The sequence below is a fragment of the Mus pahari genome, chromosome 23, assembly GCF_900095145.1.
Source record: "Mus pahari chromosome 23, PAHARI_EIJ_v1.1, whole genome shotgun sequence".
In the NCBI taxonomy this organism is placed as follows: domain Eukaryota; kingdom Metazoa; phylum Chordata; class Mammalia; order Rodentia; family Muridae; genus Mus; species Mus pahari.
The window spans coordinates 39,821,055-39,832,333 of record NC_034612.1 but is presented as its reverse complement, the minus strand read 5'-3'; the positions used below and the strand labels follow the sequence as shown (position 1 = coordinate 39,832,333).

General features: G+C 49.6%; 1 protein-coding gene across 1 annotated transcript in view; it reads right to left on the bottom strand.

Annotated features, from left to right (window-relative positions):
* B3glct (beta 3-glucosyltransferase) overlaps nucleotides 1-10,505 on the bottom strand; it is an 88,766-nt gene extending 78,261 nt beyond the window's left edge. Inside the window, exon 1 of the mRNA XM_021186826.2 lies at nucleotides 10,362-10,505. Coding sequence (XP_021042485.1) covers nucleotides 10,362-10,404 — 43 coding nt within the window. The 5' untranslated portion in view covers nucleotides 10,405-10,505. The remainder of the gene's footprint in view (nucleotides 1-10,361) is intronic.
* Between the last annotated feature and the right edge of the window lie 774 nt (nucleotides 10,506-11,279).

The following is an 11,279-nucleotide window of genomic DNA, read 5'->3' as shown; positions in this document are numbered from 1 at the left end:
GGGGCCATGGGGGCGTGGGGCCATGGGGGCGTGGGGCCATGGGGGCGTGGGGGCCATGGGGGCGTGGGGCCATGGGGGCGTGGGGCCATGGGGGCGTGGGGGCGGAAGAGCCCAGATAGGCTGTAGAGAAGAGTAGAGCACAGATGGCCCCACCTTCAGGGCTTGGCAGGAATAGCAGGCCACATAGTGGGCAGATGTGAGGTGAATCGGCTGGTGTCCCAAGCCTGCCCACTCAGTATAGTAAGTATAGCCAGGATATGTCCCCTTCCAGGCAACCCCTGGAACGTGCGCACATGCACATGCACACACACACACACACACACACACACACACACACACGAGTGCAGTGCCCAAGGAGACTCCAAATTGGGCAGAGGGCATCAGAACCCCTTGAGCTGATGTTACAGGCAATTATGGGCCTCTGGACATGGGTGCTGGGATTTGAACTCGGGTCCTCTTAACCACAGAGCCACCACCTCTCCAGAATTCTCTTTAAAATTTTTAAAATTCTTTAAAGGACTCATGTCCTTCAAGTGGACAAGAGAAAGGCGTCACCACTGAGGAGACCTGAGCCCCAGCACGGCTTGACTATAAAAAGTGGCGTGATACAAAGCTGAAAGACAGCCCGGCCCAGGCGCCCTGGAGGAAAAATATGTTTACAAGAGCAACACATGGGACAGAAATGGGAATAACCACGTCCGTTTACAAAGAAAGAGAATTTGTTTCTCTGATTTACATCTTGATTAAGGAAATCACTCAAGATGGGGGACAGGCAGAGACAGAATATGTCAACTCAAACAGTTTGCAGGAGCGATTCAAGACCTGTCTTCATAAGGATGCTCTATGGTCTGAAACATCTCTGCTCCCACAGCCCTCTCCAAAACACACCGAAGTAGAACACGAAGTAAATATTCAAACAGGAGGAAGTTAGCTCTTTGTACGATCCCTCGAAATTGCAATCATATTGTTGAATGTTAGCCGTCAGGCTTTCCTTCTGGAAAACACAATGGACCACTCACTGATGGGCAGCTGATCCACTGCAAGAAGAAGCAGAATTCAAAAATCCCCATGGGCACCATTCAGTCCACGCGGTATACAGCTGAGACGCGCTAAGCCCACAGACATCCTGATGTGGGGGCTCTGAAAGTCTTTGCGAGAATAACCCACTGTTCTAGTCTGTGGGGGTTGTTTCTTAAAATCATGAGAGTCTCTTCAGAAGGATATGAAAATCTGTCAAATTATATACGCTGGTTAGGACTCTGTCTCCTGGAGATGGAGTCATCTGTGAAGAGGGAGCCTCAGTCAGGAAAATGCCTTCATCCCGTCAGCTCACAGGATGTTTACTGGATTAGTGATTGATGGGGGAGGGCCCAGCCCACTGTAGGCGGAGCCTCCCCTGGGCAGGGAGGTCCTGGGTTGTATAGGAAAACAGGCTGAGCAAGGCAAAGATAGAGGATAGCAAGCCTGTACATAGCTTCCCTCCACGGCCTCTGCATCCGCTCCTGGAGGCAGGTTCCTGCCTTGAGTTCCTGCCCCGAATCCCTTCAGAACTGACTCTAACCTATAAGCCAGACCCTCTCCTCCACAAATTGCTTTTGGTCATGGTGTTTATCATGGGAATAGAAAGCAAACTAAGGGGCTGGAGAGATGGCTCAGTGGTTAAGAGCACTGACTGCTCTTCCTAAAGGTCCTGAGTTCAATTGCCAGCAGCCACTTGGTGGCTCACAACCATCTAAGCGGACCCGGGTGAGTGTGGGGACCAGAGAATGTCCTTACATATAATAAATAAATAAGTCTTAAAAAAAAGAAAGTTAATTCATCATGCTGGAGACGGAGAAAGGGTCTAAGTTCTGGGGTTTCTTCCTTTCCTAAATAGAGAACCCCTCCCTGACTGATGAGATCTTGGGTTCTGTTCTATAACAGCTACACAGCTCAGGCAGGCAGTAGTGACACACACCTTTAATTTCAGCACTGGGGAGGGAGACCTCCGTGTTCAAGACCAGCCTGGTCTACAGATCAAGTCCCACAAACAAAACAATTGCACAGCTCATCATAAAGACAAGGCAGTACTGAGACATCTTACATTTTATGGATGATGTTCATGAAAACCACCCATTAACGGTCACAGTTCGGGACCCAAGCCTAGGCCAGAAAGAGGTCCCACACCTGGCTGTGCACACAGGTAACGTGGGCACCTTATTTAAAATGCCCATACACAAACCTCATCTGAGACAGAGCTGGAACCCTGGTACGGCAGTTTGGAGACGGTAGAGCCCAAAGGTTCAGTTGTTGTCCTGACTAGGTTTCTGTTGCTCCGATTAAACAGCGTCACCCAAAGCAAGTTGGGGAGACAAGGGATTATTTCAGCTTCCGGGTTGTGGTCCACCATCCAGGAAAGCCAAGACAGGAACTGGGGACAGGAGCTGATGCAGAGCTCAGTGGAGGAACACTGCTCACTGGCTTGTTCCTCGCGGGCTATTCAGCCTGCTTTCTTGTTTATTTTTTTTTAAGTTTTTTTTTAAAAGATTTATTTATTTATTATATATAAGTACACTGTAGCTGTCTTCAGACACACCAGAAGAAGGCATCAGATCTCATTACAGATGGTTGTGAGCCACCATGTGGTCACTGGGATTTGAACTCGGGACCTCTGGAAGAGCAGTCAGTGCTCTTAACCGCTGAGCCATCTCTCCAGGCCCCAACCTGCTCTCTTATAGCACCTAGGACCACTTGCCCAGGGTGGCACCACCCACAATGACCTGGGCCCTCCCACATCTACCATCAATCAGTCAGTCAGTCAATGAATCAAGCCCCACAGGCTTGCTAAAGGGCCCACGTGGTGGAGGCATTCTCTCAACTGAGGTTCACTCTTCCCAAATAAGTCCAGCTTGTGTCAAGTTGACATCAAACTGCTAGCTTGTACACTTGGCCAATATGAACGTGCTGGAGACAGATGGGGCCCAGTGAGAGATAATCAGGTCATGGGGCACTCTCCTAAGAAAGTGTGATTTCTCTCTCTCTCTCAGGGGCAGCCCAGGCCTCCAGGGACTGGATCGTGGTTTAACCATAACAGGCAAACACACACACACACACACACACACACACACACACACACACACACGCGCGCCTTGTCCTTACACATCTGCAAGTGTTCCTGCCCCAGCATACATACTGCCTACTACCAATCGACCCAGCCACATGTATATTGCAATATGGCACAGACTAAGTTCCCCGGGATCTACACTTTAACAAACATAGGCCTTTGGTCATGTTGAGATGACTATCCTATATACTGAAGCCTGACACACTTCAGGAGGGCGACCCGGAACTCAGGGGGACTCCATGGAGCTATTTCCATAATGACCTTGTCCCTTTCGAATTCTCCTCCTCACAACTGATATACAAACTCGTGCATAACCAGCCAGCCTCGAGGAGCTGCAGAAGATAAATTCGACGTGACGTAGGAGAGGCCTTGAGCTCCTCACAGCAAGCAGTAATGCAAACAACAATACATCACCCTTTTGCCTGCCTGGCTTATTGTATTGGACCTGAAGATAATTCTCGCTTCTCAGAGAAGGCGGCGCAGTCACATCGGATAGATGCAAATCTTCTCTAATGAGACTTATACTCTTTCTTCCCCCCCCCCAACCCCACGGTTCCATATTTACAAAGATTTTCTCCCCAAAATGTCATAATGTTTCCAACATGCACACATTTTGAGTAAAGCAAAAAATGAATTATTTTGTTGAGCCTTTCTTCCTTAAAAAAGTAAAAAAAAAAAAAAGGTACTGAGAAGAGTCTCCTACAGAAATAACCACCTGGGGCTGGAGAGATGGCTCAGCGGTTAAGGGCACTGATTGCTCTTCCAGAGGACCAGGGTTCAAATCCCAGAACCCACCTGGCAGCTCACGACTGTAACTCCAAGATCTGATACTCTCGCTCGGACGGACGGACATGCATGCAGGCAAAACACCAATGCCCAAAATAAAAGTAAATAAATAAAAATTAAAGAAAAAACAAAACCTAAGTTTCTCCTCAGTGAGCGTGCTCTTCTGGTTTCTAAGTGTTCACCTGACGCAGAGCCTGAACAACTTATGTACCCTAAACTCCACTGGGCCAGAACACCCTCCCCTCTCCACCTTCTCAAGATTAAAAGTCAAATTATTTAACCCCTCAACTTACTAAGTATACCTGTATAGTTAGTTATACTTACTAGGTATACACGTATACCTCAACTTATACTTAGTAAATTTTCTATTTCACATATTTAACCACAATAAAAAAAAAAAAGTTTAATGCTGACCCTCCTGAGTGCCTACACAAGAACCCAGACAGTAGCCTCAGGCTGGCTTCTGAGGGACATAAGAACACAGGTGGGGCTCAGGGTGGAACAAGTGCCCACTGTGCACAAGGACCCCCTGATCTTTCTGTTAAGATTTTGTGTGTGTGTGTGTGTGTGTGTGTGTGTGTGTATGGGTGTGTGTGGTGTGTGTATGTGTGTGTAGTGTGTGTATGTGTAGTGTGTACATGTGTGTGTGGTATGTGTAGTGTGTGTGTGTAGTGTGTACATGTGGGTGTGGGGGTGGTGGGGGGGGGGGTTGTGTGTACTGTGTGTGTGTGTGTGTGGTGGGTGGGTGTGTGTAGTGTGTATATGTGGGTGTGGGTGAGTGCTGTGTGTGTGTGTGTGTGTGTGTGTGTGTTGTGTGTGTGTGTTTGTGTGTATGCCCACCCCCCACAAGAGGCCAGAAGAGAGCATCAGATCCCTTGTGGCTGAGTGACCTGCCTGATCTGGGTATTGGGAACCATACTCAGGTCCAATGGAAGAACATCAAGTGTCCCTAACCACTGAACCATCTCACCAGTCCCAAGACCCTAGGGTTTGATCCCCAGGTTAAAAAATAAGACAGGAAATGAAAAGATGACTCGTTCTTACCCCAACCCTCTCTTAGCCCACTGCCCCAACCAATCATGGAGTCGGAAAGCCTCTCTCGGTTTTGGTTTGTTTTTTTTTAATAGTTTTTAAAAATACCACACAAAGGAATGTGTTTCACGGTGGCATCTTCATAAATCCATGTGTTGGGGAATAGTGTGCAGAGCTGTTCTCTGCTCACTGTGCCCCTTGTCTACATGACCCCCTCTAATCCCTGTCACAGAGGACAACCAAAACCAAGCCGAAGGTGGGAAGGCAAGCTGTGCACAGCTCTTCATCAAGACCACCCACGAATTCCTGACCTGATGCGGGGGGGGGGGGGGGGCCGCCACACCTGGCCCTGAAGATCTCGCCAGCAGTTTTTGAAAACTCCCCAGGCTGCTGTCCATTCTCTGCTTGAATCCTTCAGCCTCCCCCAACCCCCAATCCCCCCACACACACACACACCCTCACCCCCCAGCCCCTCCAATCCCACCACCACCACCACCACCCACTTCCCTCCCACTGGCAAGCTGCTTCTCCCTTCCCATGATCCAGTGTCTCCTTCCCCTTCAGGGCTGAGCTTACAGTACTACCATTTCCTACAGGAAGCCTTCCTTGGTCTAAAAGTTTCTCAAACCTCAATACCATTGACACTCGGAGCCCAGGTGTCTTAGTTAGGGTTTTATTGCTGTGAACAGACACAGCCGGGGTACAAGGACAACATTTAATGGGGGCTGGCTACAGGGTCAGAGTAAGGCAGGGAGCATGGCAGTGTCCAGGCAGGCATGGTGCCAGGCGGAGCTGAGAGTTCTACATCTTCTTCTGAAGGCTGCTAGTGGAAGACTGACTTCCAGGCGGCTAGGGTGAGGGTCTTAAGCCCACCCCCACAGTGACACACCTACTCCAACAGGACCACTCCTAATAGTGCCACTCCCTGAGCCAAGCACATACAAACCATCACACCAGGTAACTAAACTGTTAAATACCGGGGCAGAGCTTTCCTGTGCCTTGTAAGATATTTCACGGCAGCAATTCTCAAAATGTGGGTCGTGACTCCTTCGGGGTTGCCTGAGACCATTAGAAAACACGGATATTTACATAAGTAAGTACTATGAGTCGTAAGACTCATAATAGCAGCAAAAATCACACTCATAAAGCAGCAACAAAAATGATTTTATGGTTGGGGGTCACCACAACGTGAGGAACCGTATTAAAGGGGAGTGGCCTCAGGAAGGCTGAGAACCAATGCCTCACAACATCCCTCGCTCTAGATGATTCACAGGTGACCCAGTGACATCCAAAAAAAAAGCCTCTCCCCATCAACAAGAGCTATTCTGTTGAGAACTGCCCCACCAGACCAGATGGAAGGCAAGGATCCCCCTACAGCACACCCTCAAAGCATCCTGAATGTCCAGCTTAATTACTGAATGTCACTTTTCCTCTTATGCCGTCATCTCCACACCACAAGGGTGGGGCTAGCTCACTCTGAACCATCTCAGTGCCCAACACACAGTGGGTCCTCAAAAATTGCCTTTTGAATAATAAAGCACCAAATGGTCTTTCTGTTTAACTGTCTTCCTAAGGATTTTTGGAATCCACTCTTTCTAGCAATTCAAATGTGATCCCCCAACTGAATGGGGAAGCACTTTGAGGTCATGGTATTATAGGGTTTGACAGTGGGCTACAGGTGAAGATCATAGGGCCAAGCAGATTATGACAACTTGCCAGAGGCAGGTCCCAAATGACAACGAATCTATCTGGAGAATTAAAACCACTGCCAGCAATATCTAAGAGGGACTTAAGAAATGAAAGGAGACCTTGCAAAAATCAAAACCAAACAAACAAACAAACAAACGCCCACGCGCAAAATGCTGAACTAGGTTTTACTCTTTCTGTCTTAACATCTCTAACTCGCGGCGATGAAAAGAATCCGAGCAAGACTTGGCTCAGAAGGGAAAGAAATCATCCCCATTTGGCAGGTGCTAAGAAATACAATCTTGGCTCACTCGGGGAAGAGAGACAGGGATGTGGAAGATAAAAGCTAATAGCTATTATTCTACCATTGGTTTGGGTCATCTTTTCCACAGAGGTATCAATTAAGATTGGTTTTGGCTGCATACAACCTCCTGCAATATGAGGCTGGAGGAAGGTGACAGACAGGGATGCTGCGGGGCTCCACATCCATCGGGTACCCAGGCTGCTTTCTCCATTCTACCTGCTTCGGGTTTTCTTGGTGATCTCATGGTTACAATGTAGCCTTCAGACCTCCAGCCATCAGATCCACACAACTCAGGGAGAAGTTTGATGAAAACAAGCCCCAACGGTCTATATCCTGGCTGTACCAGACACTTTAAATGAGTGTCCCCATAATCCTTATAGATAGCTCATTGGCCATCCCAGTTTGCAAGAGCCATTGTGAAATATCTCATAATGACATCATCACCATCATCCCTCCGCCCATCCTTTTAAACCCCATACGATTCAAACAAGCCTAGCTAGACAAAGAAAAAACCAAAGGCTACAAGGTAGACAGACAGTAGTCCCTTCTCTGGCAGATTCAGTATGTTAAAACCATATGAATACAGCAAAATTCCCAGGCGTCTATCAAGTCCCTGCCCCATGTTTTAAATAAAACAATGGAGGCTCAAAGCCACTAAAAGGCCACAGAGCTCAGGAACGGTGACTAAGGAGCTGTAAATCTCCCTCTGGAACTCATTCCAGACGCTAGAACTGAAGCCGCCGAGACTTCCTGTCTGCATACATGCAGGCAGGTTTAAAATATAATTTCTATATTGACTTTCCTAAAATAAAATAAAATATAAAATGAATGTGCTAGCTTGGGAGGAAACTTCCCAGTGAGACCACTCTTACAGGGGTGGATGAAAACCCCTTCCAAACTATCAGGATAATTCTATGATTCATAAGTCACGTTCCTTTCAACAGGATTCTGAGTGGAGGCCACATTTCAATGTCCCTAAACGCCAGGCATGAAAGAAAGAACAGGCTCATTCCTGTACTAACTCATGGAAGCCAGTTCACAAGATTCTAAGTATCTCACAGGGACTTGGTTTTTTCTTTTAAGACTGATTTTTATTTTTCTTATACATATATGAATAATTTGCATGCGTGTAGTATGTATATGCACCACACATGTGCCTGGCACCTATGGAGGTCAGAAGAAGGAATCAGAAGCCCATGAACTGGAGTTTAGAAGGGTTGGGATTTACCACGTTGGTGCTGGGAACTGAACCCAGGTCCTCTGCAGGAGCAGCCAGTGCTCTTAACCACTGAGCCATCTCCCCAGCCTCTCACAGAAACCTTTTAAGGGGTTTTATGCCTCATTGACTGTACTTATCTATGGACATCATGAGGCTCAGAGATATCTCTAAAAACATGTTGACATTTTAGTTCCTTCTGAATGTCCTTTCTCCTGTGTTATCATCACATCAAATATCCCCTTAAGGGTATTAAAAAGATATGAAAAATACTAATGTGCCTTTCAGCCTATATGCTGCATCTGCAGTATACAAATATTATTATTAAATGCAATGTTATAAACAGAATGCCAGTTTCAGCCATCACCCACCTAGCTGGTTAGCTGCAAAGCCTATGGGCAATAAGGCAGGCGCCAGAAGCAGCCTGGGTCACTCAGTGTCCCAGACCTCTTGCCTGCTTTTCTCCAGGACTCGACAAAGCTTTCTCCAACCCATGATCTCTGGCCAAATTCCTCATGATCAATTGCTACCTTCTGGGTCCAAGGTGCCCTAACATTTTAAATTACAGTGTTGCCAAATTAATCATGTGGGTGAGCAATTAATTACAAGCTAATCTCGCTCAATTTTCTCACACTTAGTGAGCACCAGAAGAAATGCCAGGGGTACACAGAAGCAAAACAAAAAAAAAAAAACGTCCTTATTCGGATAGCATAAATCCAAATCCAAAAGAGCTGTCAAGGCTCTCGTGGACTACATCTTTCCCTAAACTGAGCCATTCTGCCATTTCTAAAACTCTGAAATTCTGTCTTTTCACAGGCAAGTCAGGGTTAGAGAAAAGTATTAGGACGAGCTTTCAAACTTGAACAAATATCATAAAGTCATTCGCAATGACTTTATAACTTTTTCTCACATCATCTTAGCTGAAAGGGGGAGGAAACGGCCTCCAGAAAACGGGGGAAAAAAACGGGGAAAAAAGAACGGGCAACTGGACTGCCTGAGACCTCTGATCTTCCCTGAGGCCTCAAGGTTCCGCGGGGCACCCCGGGCCTCCCTCCCCTCCTCGCCCAACTGCTTTAGGAGGAAGGCAAGCCAAGTTTGTCGGTTCCTAGGGAGTGGTACACAAAGAGAGGAGGTCTCTGGGAAATTGCAGGAGCTGAGGGTACTGGGGGGTGACGCAAGGGATACGGGGAGGGGGGGGCGCGCCATGGGGCGTGTTAATGGCTGTATCAGGGTTGTGTGGAGCTGAGTAGGGTCTCAAGGAACACAGGATGGGATGCATGGAATATTTAAGGCAAAACGGTGTGTGCTTGACTGGGGGAATGGGGGGGGGGTGTACATAGTGGGACACGGGTCATGCACAGCAGGAGATCTAGGGTACATACGGAGGAGTGAGAAAAGGGGTGCCCATAGCCGGGTGCAGGTTGTCCACAACAGGAGGAACAGGGAGCACAGGGCGGGACACGGGGGATGCACAAGGTAGAGAGTGGGGTGCACACAGTGGGATGCGGGGTATGCACGGTGAGGTGGGATTCAAGGTCGGGAGGGGTGAGACTCGGGATATGCACCACCAGGCACCGAGAATGCACATGGTGGATCGAGGGGTGTGCACAAGGTGGGGCGCGGGGATGTACATCTAGGGGGATGGGGCGCACAACTATGGGACCCATGACTGCACAGCTGTGGGACACAGGGGCACACGGTAAGAGAGCTGGGGGGTGTACGGCCGGGCATGGAGTGAGCACAAGCAGAGGGTGTACACGGTGGGGCGCACGGAGTGCACACAGTGGGGCGCAGAGTGCACACGGCGGGCCGTGGCATGCATGCCGTGGGGCGTAGGATAGCTACGGTGGAGTGCGGAGTGCACACCGCGGAGCGCGGCATGCATTCGGCGGGGCGCTGGGAGAGCACAGGGCGGGGTGCACATAGTGGGGCGCGAGGTGTGCACCGCGGGGCGCACGGGCGGCGCGCAGGGGCGGGAAAGGCGCGGCCTCTTGCAAAGTTTCTAGCAGTTGCGCGGCGCTGGCTCCCGACCCGGCCGCGCCCTCCCCACCAGCCCGCGTGCCCCGGCGGAAGGAGGCGGAGAAGGCAAGGGCGCGGGCCGAGGGTGGCGCCGCTAGAGGGCGCTGCGGCCCGGGACGGGGCGGGACGGGGCGGGCAGCAGCCGGAACCGCGCGGGGGTGGCCAGCAGCCCCGGGACTCCCTCCCCGCGCCCGCCCGGGCCGCTCGCTACTTACCCGCGGAGCAGCTGAACAGCGCCAGCAGCGCGGGCGGCCGCATCCCGGAGGCAGAGGCTCCGCGCCCTTCCCGGAGCCGAGCTGCGCGGACGCCCTGCGCGCCTGACCCTTCTCGCGCTCCCCTCCTCCTTCCCGGCGCCGCGCCGGCTCAGGATGCGCCCTCTGGCGGCCGGGATCGGGAGCGCCCCGGTGTACGCTCGCAACCGGCGCGGATGTAGGTGGTCCTGCTGCCCAGCTGGACCGCGCCCTCCTCTGGGCATCTGACCTCAGAGCTTCTCTTCTGCCCCTCTCACATCCTCTGCCCTCATGCCTTTCGCTTCCCAGAACTTCCTTCCCCATCCCTAGCAGTAGATCACCCTTACTGTCCTCAAAGTGAAGGAGGAAGGATCGTTTTTTTTTTCTTCCCTGCTAATGGACTATCTTCTGTTTTTATAAAACAGCAAAATCGATAATTCAACTCTTAATATTGTTGGCACCGATGTTCTACTTTGATGAAGGTGTTTTTAATCAGCTCAACTAATTTACTTAATATCCTCTTCTTAAATGGAATTTGATTAATAGCTTTGGCCCGGAGTTTTGCTCTTAATAGATGTTGGTGTAAAGCTAAATTTTTACTAATGTTATTTTGAGTGTTCACTGTGATGGAAGAGAGGGGGTATTTCAAGATACTTGATGAAAATGAATCAATGAAGAACACAGAGTAGAGTGAGGTGGGAAAGTCACAGAAGCAGAGTTCCTTCCAGCACAGAATCCTGAAGGCTCTCCCTTCCATCCTGGAAGAGTTCTGCCTGAGGACCTTACAGTTACCTTGTAGTGGACAGAAGAGGGAAACAATTACAGGGGAGAATTAGAGGGACCCTTCCCAGAAACACAGGTTCTCCTGCATCTCCAAGGATGTAAAAAAAAGACTGATTGAGC